The 20054-nt window shown below is 36.1% G+C and overlaps 1 protein-coding gene across 1 annotated transcript in view; it reads right to left on the bottom strand.

Annotated features, from left to right (window-relative positions):
• The window catches only part of LOC148954629 (uncharacterized), a 52449-nt gene extending 36135 nt beyond the window's left edge, over nt 1-16314 (bottom strand). The window contains exon 1 of the mRNA XM_089087177.1: nt 16199-16314. Within this exon, the coding sequence (XP_088943303.1) occupies nt 16199-16307 (109 nt within the window). The 5' untranslated portion in view covers nt 16308-16314. The remainder of the gene's footprint in view (nt 1-16198) is intronic.
• Nucleotides 16315-20054: the final 3740 nt, after the last annotated feature.

Raw genomic sequence — 20054 nt, 5'->3', positions numbered from 1 at the left:
TACACAAAACTAAACAGTTGGTTCCTAATACCAAATAAATTAAATTTATCAAACAAAAAAAAAACAATTCAAAGTTTTGCAAATCGTCAAGAGCATATAACCCCATTGGGTGGGACTAAGGTGCATTTGCAAGGATTATTACCCCCTTTCATTTTACAAAGTAACTTTTTTGGTATTGTCACCGAAAAATGCCTTTCTTTTCGATATTTCGATAAAAATCAAAAGCAAAAAATCCCCACCCCATATATTTGGAAAAAGTATTTTGCTGTCCTAATTTCTTGTGAATTCAAACAACTGAGGAATATACTTCAGACTATTTAATCACGGATTTTTCCAAATATAACTATTGCTACCAATGCAATTGCATAATAGCCTTCCTAATGGGGCCATATATAGCCCACAAGTGAATTGTTAGGATATAGGACAATCTGAATTGTTAAGATTTGAAGAGTCTGACTCTAATGACGAAATATATTAAGGATGGTACGACTATCAAGGCAAAGCCAAAAATGAAGACAAATTACAAACACAAATCTAATAGCAACTGGCTTTCTGGCAAGGATCTGTGGAAATGGTTTCCGCATGATTTCTTTGCCGGGTTTGTAATAGAAGTCACACTGAAGGAAAGACCAAAAAATGGCAGCAAATATTATATTGACGAAACTATGTTCAAAGTGTCGAAAATTCCTGTGTGATGTAGTGGAACACCTGGCCAACTAAAAATGTTTCTTCAGCTGAATTCAAGCGTAGATAATGGCTTCTATCGTGAGATTCATTTCTTTTGATAATATCTTATAGTAACCTTGTTGATCCTGTCGAAACATAGGTGACTTTGTCGAAACCTTCACTGAACATGTAAAACAGATGAGAAACAACTGGTGTCAAAATTTAAGGGTCCTCTGACGAAAACAGTTGTCAAATTTACGGGTTCTTTCTCAACAACGAGGGATTTTAATGATTACTATTTCTAATAATATTTTCGCATGAAAGAATATCAAAAAAGGTTCGTTTTTTAATCAAAGTTTTACTGATTTGATGCTAGATGTTTCTATCGTCTGAGGAACTGTTGTTGGGCCTAATACCATGTTGATATTTTTAAGCACTTGACTTAGTTAATCACAACCCCGTAATTCAAACATATACAAAAATATTCTCTTCGAACCCCTCCCTCCTTTGCATGGAATTCATCAAGGAACCTTGTTAGGACCACTTTTATATCTAATATTGATTAATGAAATTAGTAAGAGATTCTCTTGAAAGTGTTAGTTAGTAGATGACCTGCTGATCCTTGAAGTATGTCATAGAAACATCAAAAGTGACCCAGTCAAAATCCTACCCACGTTTTAGATGAAGCTAAGAATTTACATATGAAAGTAAATTCCACTAGGTCAAATAAATTCCATTAGGTTAAATATATGTTTCAACATTAAACAAAGTTGAAGAGAAACAAAGAAACAAAGAAACAAAGGAAAAAGAACAGACATGTTGAATGCACCAGGATCCACCCAAAAGCATTCCCCAAGTATTTCAACCCATGTCAAACTGGGTTCTGACTTGAATCAAAAACAGGAAATTTTTTTGTTCTGTAGAATTTGTAGGTGAAAACGCTCCAATTTCAGGAAATCAGTGTTGTACCCTTTTCTGATAAAAGTTCAAACTTCTAATCAAACAGTTAGATTCCTATGTGTTTTTCCTATATACTGAGACCCTTTTCAAACCAAAAGTGTTCGAATTAAGCCTTCTAGAGCAGAAAAGGTTGTTTTTTTTTTACAAAAACTGTCGAATCATTAGTGCCTTTACCCTACTCAAATAAAGTTGAATTTCAGAGGAGTGTAATGTTGTAGAATATATTTTTTTTTAATGCTGAGCTGAAGCTCAGGGGTTACATTGCAAAATCAGTTCTAGTTCTGCAGATCGGTTTCTCTCAGAGAAACTTCAGAGAGTAGAGTTATCAATCTTGCTTGGTGAATTGACATGCAAATTTGTTGTTAAATCTATGGCCGTTGTAGCTTGCTTCTATTGTCCACGGGTAGAATTTGTCTGAGATTGAATGTTGGGGCTTGTCAAGATGCCATCATAGACAGCTCAAGTGATGAAAAAAGAAGAAGATAGGTGGCTTTGCATTAGAAATATTCCAAAAGAGAATTGGATAGGGTTCAGATGGGACAATGTCATTATGAGCACAAGAGATGTAAAGTGGTTGAAGGATCTGGTGAAAATTGACATTCCATTTGATTTTGTTGTTGGTTGGGTCTGGCATAGCCTTGCTCTGTGTGCGTCTAGCACCTCCAAGGAAATCCTCATAGAATTTGACGAGTTTGTCCCCAATGCATACAACTATATACAGCAATCACCAAAACGCATCACAGCTCGTACAACGCTTCAGGAGATAAAAAGGACAAAAAATTATAAACTTATCAAAATCTGTGATCCATTGGCCACTGACTGTCCCTTCAGTCCATAGTTCTGCGCATTTTATAAGAGCACTTAAAGTTTATTTTCATGAAGAATCCAAGGCCACATACTGTACTTGGAGTTTCTGGGCTTCATTTTCCCACAAACCAACAAGTTGAATGTTGTATTCCAAGCAGATGGGGTTAGGATGCACTGCCTTTGCAGAAACATCTCCACATTATTCAAGGCAATACTTAGGAATTTCCTTTGTCTAGAGGTAGTTGAAAAAAAGCTGTTAGGCACATATGACCTGACCAAGTTGGAATCTTTTCGTCTCTTGAAAGAATCTATGTTGGAGGAATGTAAAGGCTTATGTGATAGAAAAAATATTCCTGCCCAAACAGTGCGTGCGTTTCAAGTCGTGTGTCTGAAGTTATATGTGAATTTAGCAAAGGAGTTTTATCTTTGATTTACTGCAATCCAACCTCTATGATTTTGCAGAAAAATAAAAGTGATTGGGCTTGTCGTGGCTGCTTTTGGCAAAGAAAACTTGGTACCAGCAAGAGTCATATTTTCTGACCTAGTCAATCCAAATCTTTAGAAGGATCAAACTCTCAGTAGCAATCAATCCCTGCTGAGGGGGGGAACTAAATATGCTTCAAATGGTCTTTGCTCTGCAAAATATTCAGGGCTTTGTACATTCATGTTCTCCATCATGTCCCATCCCCTCTCATCTGCTTGTGTCAATTGCATTTTTTGCGCAGTTTCAGTTTTCGAAACGAAGTTTCGAAAACGCCTTGCAGTTGAACCATTTAACCCTTGGTTTATACTAGGGAGCTGATCCATGACCAAGGTATTTGGTTCTCATGGAATCCTCATGAAAAAAGAAAAGAGAAACAAGTACTTGATGAAATGCGAGATAATGGACAGGTATTTACTAAGAAATCATGATGATGTGAAGCTCTGAATATTTTCTTGCGATTATATTTTTTGAATAACTAATTTGTTTTGGATCAAAAACTTTCCTGGATTTAGATTATGCTGATCATTTAAGCATCCTAGATAAATGTGAGAGCAAAATGAATGAACTTCTAGATGTTTTGCAAGTTCAGAGTGCTAGAATAGGATGAAAATTAACCTTAGGAATACCAAGTTGCAAAGGCTAGGAATAAGTGAAGATGAAAAGGTACCATTGGGTAAAGGAAAGATCGATCAAGTTTACAGCTTCACTTAACTTGGTAGTATTATTAAAAACGATGGTGGAAGCAGTGAAGATGTTAAAACTAGAATAGCCAAGGCTTGGGGTGTTTTTTCACAGTTGAAGAAAGTTTGGAAGAATAGGAAGATAAGCCTGCAAACCAAGATTAGAATATTAGAAACTACAGTGATGAGAATGGTTAAATATGGTTCTGATGCATGGGCGCTCCAGAGAACAAAGGAAGATTTGTTAGATATTTTTCAGAGAGACTGTCCATGGATTGTTTTGGGTACCTTGCTTTTTAGGGCTATGATGAGAGAAAGGTTAAGATAGCTGGGGTACGCTCTGTGGATGAAGGATAACAGATTGCCAAAGATAGTCCTTTTTGGCCAACTGTCTAGGGCTAAATGGAAAGCAGGTCATCCATGGTTTGGGTGGAAGGGTGTTGTAAACAAAGATGGAGGGGGAAATGGGTGCTTCCTGGGAGAATGTAAAGGGGGAGGCTTCAAATAGATTGGATGGAAGAAGAGTGTGTGTAGCTGTATTGGCCTTAGGCGGCTTGGTGCTGTGGTGGGGTGTCAGTAGTAGGAGAGGATGCTTTGTTCTGTGTCTCTAAGGAAACCCTGATTTTATATTTTGAATGAAGTCAGTATTTTTTTTTTCATTTGCAATTATTATATCCAACAATCCAATACAACCAAGCTGAGTAGCTCAAAGTAGCTCAGGTTTTTCAGCTACTGGTTATGTAGATCTGGTGAAAAATATATGTCTAAATAATGCATTTCTTTTGGCCACAACAGAGTTGCATGAGGCAATAAGAAAGGAGTTGTTTGTAGAGACAATCCCAACAATTCATATGAGGGAAAAGAGAAAAATGATTAAAGTATTATATATAACATTGACGATATCGTTTTTTTGTAGATGCTTTTCAGTTTTGAAGGAATTAGGCACATGTAAGTTACATTTGCCTCTACCTGCCTCTTCAGAGCATGCCATATTCCAAATAATTAAACCAAGTGCAGAAACTGACATCAAATTACAGAGCAAAATGGAGGAGCAAAATAGTGTGCCAAAATTGATACAGCTAATTCAAATGAGAGCTGGTGCTGCCCTGACTGCTTCTCTAAGAAAATTTCAACCACATAGGGAAATTCTTTAAACTCATTTGTTTTACCTTCACCTTGCACCCCCTGTTCTCCAAATTCAAGAGCTAGGATGCTTAATATCCTAAAGAAACTTAAATGACTATTGCTCCCCTTTTCACAGAAGTTGATTCCATCTCCTCCCTACCTCCAGCAATGAAGTGACATCCCCCCTCGTGAAGTTTCTTGTCAGACTGAGGGCTCTGCCGTTTTTATGGTAAACCCATCCTTTACTTTTGATACCACCAATGGAAAACTAAACACTTGCTCATGTTAGATATCTGTTCAGACAGAGCCCTCCTTATGTTTTGCCAGTGATAATATAACATTTTCTAACCCTGTGTAAAGATTTTGCTTGCCAGACAGAAGTCTGTTCTATAAATCTTGAAACTCTTAAACCAGAGTCTGTGCTGTGGCTTCTGAAATTAAAAGACAGAGTAGAAGAAACATTGTAAGTAGTGCAAGTTTTTACATATTTGTCATAATTTTATTTTAGGTATTTGTATGTCCAACAAGTGCAGTTTTTATCATTTTGTCCTTTGTCCAGTTTTAGCTTGTATTGACAAATTGTGTTGTTTTGCTCATGTATCACCAGTGCCAGAGGGTAGGTTTAAAATCCAGCCTTTTTTAGGGCAATGCCAAAAGCATTCGCGACCCCTTCCTCCCCTGGATCGTGTTCCAGTCTTATCCCCCTGCATACCCCAGGAGTCTCACTTCACTTCACTCAATTCAGACCATCCCCAAACCCCACCTCACTCATATTCCTCCCAAAAATCCACTTCCTTTCGAATCCTTTCGACTCCGTGCGTCCAAAAAGTTACCAGCCGGTTCTGGACTCCACCCGTTATTTGCCGAAACAAACCCAACCCCTCCCCTCTCAGAGACCCCCCACCGTACTTCCCTCCCTCAGCATCATCTTGCCCCCGACCCCCCCCCCCCATTTAAAGAACACTCCCAACTTGACTTATTCCCAGGTCACCATGAAACCTTTCTCCCTTCCCTTGCACTTTATCCCCCCCTGGCTACCCTACCAGTATGACTCAGGTATAAGAGTAACCAGGCAGAATGATCCTCTTTTAACACCTCCATGCAGAGTTTCTAAAACTTCAAATAGTTACCGCTGTTTAGAGTCTCCACTAGTACCTGCTCAATTAAATACAATTGTATTTTATAAAGATGGATTTGATCTCCCTGTCCTTTGTTCTCACTATTCAAGTTTAGCCTCCGTCAAAATTTCCACTAGAGCCCCTGACCGTATCTGTGATATACAAAAAGTAAAGTGTAAAAACGGTACCGTCACAAGTTGCTTTCAATTACCCAAACCTTTCTTGAGCAGCGCTGAAATCCTCAGATTAAAAAAAAGTAATGAATTTGTAACCCTTTCTAAAATATATAGATTAGATGTAATCGCTATTAATGAAATTCAAGCTCAAAATTTTCACATGTTAAAGATTAACAATTTTTCTCAATTTATTAAACTTAGACCAGAAAACCACCCTCTGGGTAAGAAAGGTGGCGGAATTCTGTTCTTTATCCTTAATGATTTATATCCAAGTGAAATCCCAATTCCGTGTCTTAATCCCTTTGATGAAGTTATGTGGGTGTGTGTTCAACCTAAAGTCTTGCCGCGTCCTTTTAATTTAATTGTCCTTTGTTGTTTTTATTACTCCCCTAATCAGAGATCCGCTGACAAAATAAATTTTATCGAAAAATTACATGCAAGTGCTGACTTCGTACTATCAAAATACCCAAATGCAGGAATTTTCCTGATGGTTGATGGAAACAATATGAGACTTGATTCTACATGTAATGCTTTTAATTTAAAACATGTCGTTAATGTCCCTACTACAAAAGACAATACTACGCTTGATTTAATTTGCACTAATCTTTCAAAGTTTTACAAACCTGTCTCCACTCTGCCCCCTCTAGGGGGTAGTTACCACTTTAGCCTTTTCCTATCTCCGCTGGCTAAAGTTAAACAGTCGTTTTCTATAACTGAAACCGCTTATGGACCTCTCACTGACTCAGTACTTTTCAATTTTGGCTCCTGGATTACTACTGAAAATTGGTCCTCTGTGTATCAAACAAATGACGTTGACTACATGGCTTTGTCCCTCCAAAATCTATTGAGGAGTAATTATGAATTCCACATCCCTGAGACAAAATTTAAAACGTGTTCTACAGATAAGCCTTACGTTACTGAGTCTTTAAAAAAACTTATAAGAAAAAAAATCCATTTTTTCAAAGCAGGTCGCATTAATGAGGCTAATAGTCTAAGGAAGTTCCTAAAGAAAAAATTAAAAAAAGCAGCTTCTAATTACTATACTAATAAAGTCAAAGATATATATTCTAACAAGCCCAAGCAATGGTACAGAAAAATTAAAGAAATATGCGGAAAAAGTCCTTCCGAAATTGATTTTCATCTCCCTGAACCCCCTAATAAGACTGCCAACGATCTGAACTTGTACCTTGCTTCCATCGTGCAAAGTCTCCCCCTTTCACTGGCTCAAGTCCAACTATTCCTCCCAATACTTCCTTCCCCTTTATTTCTCCCTCTGATGTTATAAATAAAATTCTTAAGCCAAGAAAATCAAGTATTTGTCCCTTGGACATTCCAGTTGGCTTAATTAAAGCCTTTTCGGACAAAATTGCTGAACCTTTATCAAATATTTTCAACCACATCACAAAATTTGGTAAATTCCCAAGTTGCTGGAAACAAGGTTTTATAACACCTGTCCCTAAAAAATGCGCCAGTCTGACTTTCGCCAACATTCGCCCCATTACGCTCACTTCTGTTTTTTCCAAACTTATTGGATTATGCTGATGATTTAAGGATCCTAGATGAAAGTGTGAGCAAAATAAATGAAGTTTTAGAGGTTTTGCGAGTTCAGGGTGCTAGTATTAGTTTGAAAATTAATGTCAAGAATACCAAGTCACTAAGGCTAGAAATAAATGAAACTTAAAAGGTGAAATTGGATAATCAAAACATGCATCTGGTGGGCAGCTTCACCTACCTTGGCAGTATTATTAGCAATGACGGCGGGAGCAGAGACTATGTCAAAAATAGAATAGCCAAGGCTGAGGCTGTTTTTTCACAGTTAAAAAAAGTCTGAAAGAATAGGAAGATAAGTCTGCAAACCAAGATTATAATCTTAAAAGCTATAGTGATAACAGTGGTCAAACGTGGCTCTGAAGCATGGACGCTTAGAAATGCGGATGAAGATTTGCTAGATGTTTCCCAAAAAAATTGCTTATGAATTTTTCAGGGTACCCGGCTGATTGACCATATTTCAAACAATAGGTTATACGAAAAATTAGGTTCAATACCGCTCTCTAGGGCTATAATGAAAGAAAGGTTGAGGTGGTTAGGGTATGTTGTGTGGATGAAAGATAGCAGATTTCCTACGATTTTTCTTTTCCGCCAACCATCTAGGGCTATACAGAAAGCAGTTCGTCCCCGTCTGGGGTGGGAAGACTTCATAAAGAAAGATTTAAAGGAAATGGGAACTTCGTGGGCGGGTGTAAAAAGGGAGGCTTTGAATCGATTGGGGTGGAGGAGGAGCGTGCATAGCTGTGTTGGCCTCAGGCGGCTTGGTGCTGTGATGAGTTGTTAGTATTAGTAGTAGTTTCTTTCAAATAGATCCCAAGTTGTTAAATACAAAAATATTTTCTCTAACCCCCTCCCTATATATTGTGGAATTCCTCAAGGAACCTTATTGGGACCACTTTTATTTCTAGTCATGATTAATGATATTGGTAAGGACTTCCCCCATAGGTGGAAATACGTGGATGACTTGACAATCCTCGAAGTATGTCACAGGAATATTAAAAGTGAACCCCTTGAAATTCTATCCCACATTTCGGATGAAGCTAAAAACCTAAATATGAAAGTAATTTCCACTGAATCAAATATAATTACGATAAATTTCTTGAAATCTATTCCCGCCTTCCTTGACCCTATCCTCCAAGATATTTCTGTGTCTTCCTTTAAATTACTTGGGGTTACAATTTCTTCTAATTTAAAGTGGGATATCCACGTGAAAGATATTCTCCGTAGAGCTAATGCGTCCATGTCTCTCCTTAAGCTCTTGAATAAATTTAACATCCCCCCATCCCATTCCTTAAGGATTTATACTTCCTTTGTCTGCCCGCATCTTGAATATGCTTGTCCAGTTTGGCATCCTGGCATCTCCTATAATGAATCAGATAATATTGAACCTATTCAGAAAAGGGCCCTAAGAATTATTTTTAAAGAAACTTTGGTACCATAGTCACTCCTTCTAAAAAAGGCCAAGCTGGATACTCTTGAGCACAAGAGAGGACCTCTATGCATCCGTTTTGCAAAAAAATGCAATAATAAACCCTCGCATGGAAAACATTTTCCCCAAAAGACACTCCCCATCCAGACACCGCCTGCCACATACTGTATCTGAACCCATCCCTATCTTGTCCCCCATCCGTTGTTTAACCTCCAGATATGAAAAAACCTTTGTCCCCTTCATTACTGATCAAATAAACCACTAGTTTTTTGTTTTTGTTTTCTGGTGATACCCATGCTGGTGTCCGTTTGGCTCTTCCGTTCCCTCCCTTTTTTATATAATCTCTTTTAAACCTTTTTAACATTATTTTCATCTCAATTTTTTTTTTTTTTTTGGTTTTGTTTTAATTTGTGCCTTCCTTTTTAACCTTCTTACATTTGACACTTTTTGTTAGACTAATGAATGGCTTTGCCTTTCTGATATTGTTGTTTTTGGCATTGTTTAGCCAGTTTTTTAGTTGTTGTGCTATTTATGTCTTTTTTTATTATATGACCCCGAAATGCAAATTTGGCCCTTTGGGGCTTGTGATAGCCATTTTCTAAATAAACATCTTATCTTATCTGTCTATCCCTTGAAAGTCTCCTCCATCCCAGATACTTATGTGTGTCTAGTCAAATCAACCCCTCAGATCTGCTTATCCAATTTGGAGTATCCCCAAACCTCCCCTTAATCACATCCCTCCCAAAAATCCACATCCCAAAGACTTGGATCTTTTCTGTACATCCATGGATTTGATAACTGGTTTTGGCCTCCATCTGCCATTTGCCAAAAGAAACTTGACCCCTCCCCTCTCAGACACTCCACCCAACTTCCCTTTCCCAGCATCTACTTGCCTTACCACTCCTCCCTATAAAGATCATTCCCCAAGTTGACTTCCTCCTGTATCATCAGAAAAACTTTCCCCCATCTTTTGCACTTTATTCCCTGTGGGTACCCTAAGAATGTGACTCCTACATGTTTGAGAGTTCCTACATGTGAAAATTATCATGCAATAAATAGTCTGCCCCTAAAATTATCCACTCCATCCCACAGCCCAAAATTAAAACCCATCCCAAGTATTACTGAAACTCATCAACAGTCACGTTTCCCCAGTTACTTTAAATTTCCAAAATTTTTAATCACTAATGCTGAAAGCCTTAATTTTGACAAACTCATGGAACTCAAGGTACTATGAGAATTTAACCAAATTGATGTTATATCTGTTACATTCTCATGACCAAAGGTATCTTCGTTTGTAAAATTATTCAGAATTTATCAAACTCCATTCTTTGGATCACCCACTTGGAAAAAAAGGAGGTGATGTCATGTTTTTTGCAAAATGCAACCTTTTCCCTAAAATTATTCCAGTTCTGAATTTACTTTAGTATGATGAAATTCTTTGGCTAAGTATTAGACATAAAGTGCTCCCCTGTCCTTATGATATCATTGCAAAAGCTGTATTCTATTACTTGCCAAACCAAAACATTGATGCAAAACGCAAATTTCTCCAGCAATTGCAGATCAGTGCTAATGTTATTTCTAAGTACCCTAATGCTGGACTTATTTTGGTTGGGGACACCAATTAACTTAAAATGAATTCAATTTGCTTCTCTCTAAAAGTTAAGCAAATAGTTAAAATACCAACAACTAGGGGAAACACCTCTCTAGATGGCATTCTGACTAATCTGGATAATTTTTACAGCCCTCCTTCAGCTTTGCCCCCATTGGATGGGAGTTATCATCTTTCCCTCCTCCTGTCCCCCTCTTTTAATGTTAAGCATTCATTCTCAGTAGTTTATGGCTCTTATCACCCAGTTCAAAATGCTGGCCTTCTTTCTTTTGGAATGTGGCTGAGTATTGGTCTGATATTTATAATTTGCATAATCACTTCCTTTTACAAAAGGCTAAATGATAAATATCTAATTTCTTTCCCACAAAAAAGACTTAAGAAGTGCTCCAGGGACAATTAATCAACCAATAAAAGTGCTAATTAGAAAAAAATTGAAAACTTTCAGGAAATGGTAAACTGAATGAAGATAATAAATTAAGAAAAGCAATTAAAAAGGAAATACGTAAATCTGCCCAATCCTACTACAAGAATAAGGCCAAAGAATTGTTTACCAATAAACCAAAAAATTGGTATTCAAAGATAAAAAAGTTGTGTGGTAGGAGTCTAGACCAGCTTGATTTCAACCTATCTGAATCCCCAGAAGATACTGCTAATAAGCTTAACAAGTTTCTTGTTTCCATAATCCAGAGCCTTCTGGCATTGTTTTCTCAATTACCTACAGATGATCTTCCCTCTGCATTCCCCTCCATATCTCCACCTGAGATCAAAATATAAATTGGGAAACTATAAAAAACAAGTGTCTGCCCTTTAGATATCCTATTTCCTCTTATTAGAGCTTTCAGTGATTTCCTTTCAAAGCCCTTGTCTGTTCTTTTCCATGGCGGACAAAGGATTTGTCCTATTGCTAGCAAGTGTGATTTAAGGTAATGAGATTACTGAGTCTGGCCATTATCTGCAAATATGGAAACAGGCTTTCATAAGCTCCTTGAAAAAGGAAGATGGAAAACCTGGTTTTGAAGGTGTTTGTCCTATTTCACTCACTCCTGTGTTCCCTAAACTATATGAAGGATTCCTTGCAGATTGGCTAAAAAAAAAAAAAAAAAAAAAAAAAAAAAATCCTACCTCTTACTGAACTGAGACAATTCAGGAGCCTCAAATCCACTTCTACTTCCCATTACCTTGTTTATCTTATTGATTCAATTGGGAAAATTCTTGAAAAACCTAATTACTGGCTAAATTAATTTCCATTGACCTTCAAAAAGCATTTGACCTTGTTAACCAAAATATTCTAGTTGAGAAACTTGTAACTGATTTCAGTATTGATTCTTTTCTGGTTAAATTGATTACCTCCTTTTTATCAAATAGATCATAAGTAGTCAAATATCAGAATTATTATTCCAGTCTCCTCCCTGTCTACAATGGAGTACCCCAAGATACTCTCCTAGATCCCCTCCTTTTTCTGTCATGATAAATAGCCTTGCTAAGGAATTTCTGAACAGATGGAAATTTGTGGATGACCTAACAGTTGTTGAAACCTGCTACCAAAACTTAGTAAGCAACCCTATGAGTCTCCTCAATGATATTTTTGGAAATCAAGTGTATTCAAATCCAACATCAGTCATTAGTGGAGTACCTCAAGTAGGTGTACTTGGTCCAATTCTGTTTAGTATGTTTATCAATGATTGCTCCAGTACAGTCCAAAACAATATTACATTATATGCTGATGATTGCAAACTTATTGGACCAGTGGAAGATGGGAACCAGGCAGACCTTAATCACCTTGCTCACTGGGTTCATACATGACTAATGGACTATAACCTACTGAAATGCAAACTTATCTATATGGGACCAAACAACCCTATGCAGACATACTACATGCAAAATGCTTCAGGTTAAGTTATCAATTTGGACTTAGTAAACAATGAGAGAGAGAGACCTGGGTGTAGTTGTTGATAAACAGTTTAAATTCCACTGTCACACAAAAGCACAGGTCTCTAAGGCTAATCAAGCTCTTGGTCTGATCAAACAAACAATTTATTCTTGCCATCCCTTGGTAGCTAGAAAATTGTACACAGCTCTTGTTTGTCCTCATCTGAAGTTTGGTTACCCAGTCAGCATCTCTTCATATAAAAGTGACACTGCATTATTAGAAGGAGTTCAAAGGAGATTTACTAAATTATCAGCTCCTCATAAAGATATGACATACCCTGACTGCTTGAAGAAACTTAACCTGCCCTCATTATTTTACTGATGCTGAAGGGGGGGAGATGTAATTACATTGAAGAATTTATTTCACAACAATATGATAGATCCATTATTCAGCTCTACATTATATCCTTCAACAAGGGGTCATTCATTAAAGCTGCAAAGGAAACAAAGAGAGACAGAACTTATTTTCTATTTGAGCAGTACCAGCCTGGAACAGTCTTTCTGATTCTACTCTTTCAACTTCCTCTATAAATTCTTTTAAAAAAGCTGTTGATTGTGAGTGGACAAGTATTGAGTGGAAATATCACTGGGATGCATGGGCACCCACCTCCCCACTGGCTGAATGATACTGTCTTAGTTTTATATTTTTGTTCCAAGATTTCTATTCTATAGCATTAAAAGTGCCAATTAGACCAGGTTTGCTCCCCCCCTGGAATTCAGCTTATGGGCACCCATGCTGGGATGCTCCTGTGATATTCAGATAAAATTATTTCCAACCCAGCAAGAATTAGAGGAGGTTATGGCCACCTTAACTCACTGGAAAGTGCAATTTAATGTAGATATTGCAGGTGATGCTGTTAACTTAGACATGAGAAGAAACCCCTCTGAATCTATGATAATGCCAATATGTTTCCTTAAAACCTCACTTTTATCCCCCCAGATTGTGGGATATTCATGTTAAAGATATTGCCCTTAGAGCTAATGCACCCATGTCTCTCCTTAACCTCTTGAATAAATTTAATGTTCCTTATCACATTCTTCAAGGACCTACACTTCCTTCTTTCTAAAAAAAAGCCCAAGCTGGAAACTCTTGAGCACAGGAGAGGAACGTTGTGCCTCCATTTTGCAAAAAATGCAATAATAAACCTTTGCAAGGAAAACATTTTACCCAAAAGACACTCCCCACCTAGACACTGCCTGCCACACACTGTTTCTGAACCTGTTCCTATCTTGTTCCCCATCTGTTGCTTTACCTCCAGGTACATAAAAACCTTTTTTTCCTTCATTACTGATAAAATAAACTGCTAATTTTCCTCTTTCTTTTTTTGGTACTGGTGATACCCAAGTTTAATGATTGTTTGATTCTTTTGCCCCCCCCTTTTTATATGTTGTCATTTAAACCTTTTTAATGTATATCTTATTTCACTCCATTTTAGTTTTTACCTTTCTGACATTTTGCTGCTTAATATTTTTGACTAACAAATGGCTTTGCCATTCTGATATTGTTGTTTTTGGCATTAATTTGTGAGTTTTTTAGTTGTTTGCTTTATTCATGATTTTTTTTTATTCATGACTCCAAAGTTCAGCAAATAGGGTCCTCAGTTCAGCAAATAGGGTCCATCTGCCTCATGGTAGTTTTAGAAATAAAGCACATGGGTCTCACTGTTTTTGGCCACAAGCTTCAGAAACTGGACTGAAATTCTAAGATTTGAGCTGAGTCTCACTGAATTTTAATTATTTGCAACCTTTTGCACTTTTATCTTCTAGTTCATTATGTTTTTCAATGGGAACTAATTTTCTAGACAGAGTGAAAGAGTGGCTTTAAATTATAAACAAACACCCAAATGCCATCTAACCTAGCCAAATTTATTACTATTTTTCTATCGACATGTTTTTGTGAGAAATAATTTGATGGCACTGATGGTGTTTAATTAGATATATTGAGTATTTGAAAACATGCTTTTCAAGTCTTAGAGAATATACAAAAATATCTAGAAATGTGATAGAAAAACTGGAAATACAAGGAAAGAATTGAAGACAAAGGTTCTCCCCCTGCAAAATGCATTAATTAAGGATTATTCTGCCTATTATGTAGCAAGAATTGCTTTCTTAACATGTTTCCTTATGTATGGCTGGGGTCCCAGGCTTATACCTTATTTCCATTTGTCTTAATAGTCAGATCTATTTTGAAAACAATCTGCAGAAATTTCTCAAAAGAGACTGAAACCCCCCAAAAAATGATGTTATAGCAGAATAAAAAGTGCACTATTGTTGGAAATCCTAAATAGGAAACCTACAGCCCCCATCTTAACCAGCACTAATTACTGACTGCCTACAAATGAGGTGAACATACCACTTGTCACTTGATGCCTTTTCTTATGCTCTTTTTAATATAATGCTAATTTTACTCAGAAATTCTATTTTAAGCCCTTTATGGACCCTTGAAGATGATACAAATCCCTCTTAGTTTTGCTAGAGAAAAGGGTTAAAATTATGGTTAGGATTTTACTATTTGATTATAATTCTATTTTGCAAAAATTATATATTTTTATTGTGTTGTTTTGTTGTTGTGTTATACATGTTGGTTAAGATATTGCTGTGTTAGGTTTTTCTTTCTTGTTTTTCACTACTCTGCAGTGTCATTTTCAATGTTAATTTGTGGGTTATAAACAAGTAAATAAAATAAATGAATAATCTATAGATATTGATTCATTGATTTATTATGATCTTATTGAAAAATAATTAATAAATTTTAGAGAATTGATGTATTTATTTTAAGCTGTTAGGAACAAACTTGGGTAAATATTTACCAAATCATATTATTGAGTTGTGACAAAAGTGAATATACCACTCAATGTCTTTTTTATGCTCTTTAGAAATATAATGATCATTTTTGTCAGAAATGAATTTAGCCCCCACCCTTATATATATCAATTCAGGGTAGGTATATATTTGCACATTAGGGGGGTTGGGGTAATTTTATTTCTGATGTAAATGAGAGGTAAGTTTAAAATTTCCCCCTATCCCCCTAATGTGCAAATATATACCCTGAATTGGTATATATAGGGGTGAGGGCTAAAATTCATTTCCAACAAAAATAATTATTATATTTGTAAAGAGCATAAAAAAAGGCATTGAATGGTATATTCACTTTAGTTGTGACTCAATAATATGATTTGGTAAATATTTACCCAAACTTGTTGTAGCCAGTTTACCTGTAAACTCAGTCACCTGTGACAAAAACAAGACCCAGAAAACACATTGTAAATATGGGCTCTATAGGCCTAGGCTATTAGTGGATGAGATGGGTGGGGGTAAAGTATAGTGGAGCTAAATTTGAAATAAGGTAAATACAATTATCAGACATAGGCTATAATGAAGTAGGAATTGTTCTTTTTAATTCTTTTATAGGCTAGCATATAGCCAAGAATAAGAGAAAAGGGCATCATCTTTGAGGGTCTCTACAGGTTTAAAATTTAATTTCGAAGCAAAATAACGGTAAAATTCTACTTTAGCTACTTTTGACTATCTTGGAAAGGAGTATATATTGGAAAGATCAAGGGATCATAAGGTATCCATAGAAGACCAAAAGTGAGAACAAGTGGGTTTGTTAAAGCAAGCAGAAAAGAAATCACCATTTTCTTAAGAATATGACGAAAAACAATACTTAGGAATTGTAGCCTTTCTGCAAGCTTTTCTAGCAGAAATACCAAATTTCCATCGTTCAAGTTTACAGATCCGGGTTTCTTCAACTTGCAAAAAATTGTAATAATCATTTCGTGCTCCTTCATTTTGAAAATATTTGCGGTTCGTGCAGCTATAGGGTACTCCGAGCAGGGTTGTCGCTACAGACAGTTGCTAGAGTCCTATAATGGTCAAGAACTTAGGGCAGAACTTAGGTAAATAGTCAAAGAACAGATCATATAAAAAGAACAATCTCATTTACCGAATTGTCTTCAAAATCTTGTGGATATAGTCCGTCATAAATAATTAGAAACCTTTTTTTGGGGGGTCTTCAATTGCCTTCAAATGGCTCATAGTAGCTTATAGACTTTTTGATTTATGTTATAATCTCAGTTGTGCAATTGTCTTCGAAGTCCTGTGAACATGGTTATCATCAATCCTTGAAAATTTTTTATTTGGGGTCTCCAATTGCCTTCAAATGGCCTCTAGAAATTCATGGACTTTTTTATTTACATTGTTATTATCAAATGAGCTTTGCTTACTTGGAATACTTAATGGAATTGCAATGGGGATGATACAGATTGTTGGTTTGATTTATGACGGAAACTTTTCACTGGACTTAAATGCAAAACAGGGGACTGAATTTGACAGGACTCAGAGACGAACAAGTTACATAAGCCTAATAGGCTCGCTTGCTTAGAGTCTCTGGTGGACTATCGTTTTCTAGGATTGACACATATGACCGACAAGTTCCCTAGACTCGTAAGCAAATGGAGAGATCCAGTTCATCTGGGATTGTTCCTAAGGGGGACGGATATCTTTTAGAGGCGGGCGCGCTTTAAAAAACGCATCAAATTTTTTTTTGCATTTTTATTGCGTTTTTACGACCCAAACAAAACTTTGGGGGAAGGGGTTGACCTCCTTTACCCCACCATTCTGTGTACACCTAGAGCTATCCTCGTCAGATCTCTTTTTTCTGAGATAAAACCTAAAAATTATCTGCTTTCCCTTTTAAAATATTCCTTCTTCTGTTCTAAAGAAAGTAAAAAAAAAAAAAAATACTTTTCTTCATCACTTATCGTCTCTGATCATCTCCTCTTTCTGTCAGTTTTTCTAGAAAACAGTCTATGCTAGCGTTTTTTGTCCAATTTTTCATTTTCTGACCCACTGATTTTCTGGGTCAAAAATAAAAAAGATTGCACGGAAGTAGTATTCTCAGTTCCCAGTTGTCTGTCACTTTTTTTCGGAAGACATGTAATCTGGACATGCTATTATATAAAATTCATTTAAAAGTTTCTAGAAGAAGATCCAAATGCGATAGCAAGGAGTAGCAGCGGGTTTGCTTCCTTCTCATTTTTCAGCCTTTTTTCTTATTTGAAGAAATTGCAGCAATCCGTAGCTTTGTTTCCATGAGGCTTGAAAACGGAGCTTTTGAAAGTGTGACATTGAAAGTGCATTTTGACTAGTTCACCACCCCCCCTTAGCATGTCCTGAAAGTTTGAACTGAATGCTCTTGCCAACTGACATGTTTTAAGGGATAGAGATTAAATTAATAACGTTGCTTGAATTAGTGATAATATGTTTTGAATTACCAACATGTTAAATGATGATAAAATCTTTTTGAAGATAGAAGAAATGCCTTGCTCCTTACACTGCTTGAGGTCCAAATAGCTTCCTTACAACAACATTTTTATTTATTTTAATATCGAATGATTTGGATAACCAACCTTCTAGGATTATAAGTCGGTACTAATATATATACCTATATATTCTTTGTATATATGTATATATTTGTGTATGTATTGTATATATTCTATATATACCTATATTCTGTGTAGATTTTCTATAGCTCAAAGCCAAAAAATTTTTTATTGAAACTCATTGATCAACAGCTTTCAGTATTCAATACCTGTTTTTAGGGTCGTTACTTTGAGCCAAAGGTGACGACGAATATATTTTTTTGCAGAACCACTGATTTTATTTTTAAGACCTGTGACTGTTTGTATAAAACTTCGTGTCAATTATTCAAAACAAACACGGCGAAAAGACCATACTTGCTTTTCTTAATAACTCTTTGCCTTTTTGAAACTCGTCCATGTCCTTAATAGTTCGTCCAAGAAATAAGGTAAAAATTGTAACTCGAAAGTGCTACAATTTAATCGGTTGTTTCCCCCATTTTTTAAAATGAAAATGTATCTTTTCCAATGAAATGACCAAAAAAAGGTGCTTATCAAAACCTAGGCAGGAGTAAAAAAACTAAGGGGGCAAGAATGTCCCTTCCCCTCAATTACCACTGTTAGAACTAGCACACAGGCTTCATCGCAGAGTGAAGTTTGAAGGTTCAATTCAAAACTGTTGATCATTCAAGCTTAATTTTTGGTAGATTTTCAATTGAAAAGTTTTTAGTTTTAGTTAATTTTTTTTCGCAATAATCTTTTACTCTTAAGATGAGTAGACAATTTATGAAATTTACTAATAGGGTCTGGTGGGGTAATATACGCAATGGGTATAACAAACCTCCAGTTAAGACCTTTGGACCATATTTGTTGCAGTAGTACCGTTTTATGCTTCCAAACTCTTCCACTTAAGATATGGTACCAAAATTGCCGTTTTGACTGCTATATGGCACTTTTGGATGGTAAAATTGATCAAAAGCACGTAGATATGAGTAATAGGTTTAAAATGAGCCTTCCCGGGATATGCTTTTAAAAATGAGTTCATCATATTTGCAAAAATAGTGGATTGTCTGCAAAGTAATCGTAAAAAAAACGAGCTAGCCTATAGGTCTTTAATTTATCGTATTAATATTAAAATGAATTTCCTTTATTTAAAAAAAATTAAATTTATTTGCAATTAAGAATCATTAAAACAATAGATATTGGACATTTGAACTACGTTGAACAAAATGGTTTTCTAAAAATTTTGATTGGATGACTTTGGGGGGAGGGGTCTGTAGGGAGGGGGGGGGGGCTATTTGCTCTCCAATCTCTTTGGTTACTTCAAAGGGGCACTTACAAATGAAATTCCCTTTCTAATGAGATATTGCACATCTCTCTATGATGCTCTGGCCACCCCCTAACCTGATAGAAAAAAAAGAATGAATAAAAAGCGTGAGACAGATCAGTGCTACCGACGCAAAAAGTGATTTTCTTTGTTGTTTAAGGAGGAGGACTGTAATTTCCATGTCAATGAATTTCGACCATGCTGATTCCAACGGTACATTTGTCATTTTGATCTGACGCCATTTTCGAGGGGTTTCAGGCTTTTTTTCGAAATCACCATAAATTTCTTTTCACAATAAACTTGTACTTTTAAGACAAACAGAAATCATTCCTTAATCAGTGTCAGATGCTAATTTTTTTTACAAGACATTGTTTTTCAAAACGTGTTTTTTAACTTTTGGTTACTATGGGCTGTTGTTCGCTCTTTACTAGGTTGCAGCTGCCGCTGCAACCATGATGGGTAATAAGCCTATTCAAAACCAAAAGATTTGTTTCAATTAACTTGCTTTTTTTCTAAAGAAAGGGGTTTTGTTAATAAAGAAATTACCTAGGAAGTTTAGAGTAACTTCTTAGAGTAACAACTAGGCCTACATTTACTGTTTTTCTTAGGATAATTCTATTATTCTCTACAAATTCTATTCTAACCAAAGCTGATGAATATGTGTGCTTATCTCCATATTAAATAAAAAAAACAAGTTTTTTTAACAGAAAGAAAGGAGCGACATTAAAACTTAAAACGAACAGAAATTATTACATATTTAAAGGGGGCTGCCCCCTCTTTAACGTCTTGCTCTTTACGCTAAAGTTTTTTAGTACTTTTGAAAAAAGTTTCTCATT

The sequence above is a fragment of the Artemia sp. Qi Xiang Cuo genome, chromosome 3 (genome assembly GCF_049724085.1).
Source record: "Artemia sp. Qi Xiang Cuo chromosome 3, ASM4972408v1, whole genome shotgun sequence".
Lineage (NCBI taxonomy): Eukaryota > Metazoa > Arthropoda > Branchiopoda > Anostraca > Artemiidae > Artemia > Artemia sp. Qi Xiang Cuo.
Note: the sequence above shows the minus strand (reverse complement) of the source record. Positions and strands in the feature narration are given on the sequence as shown.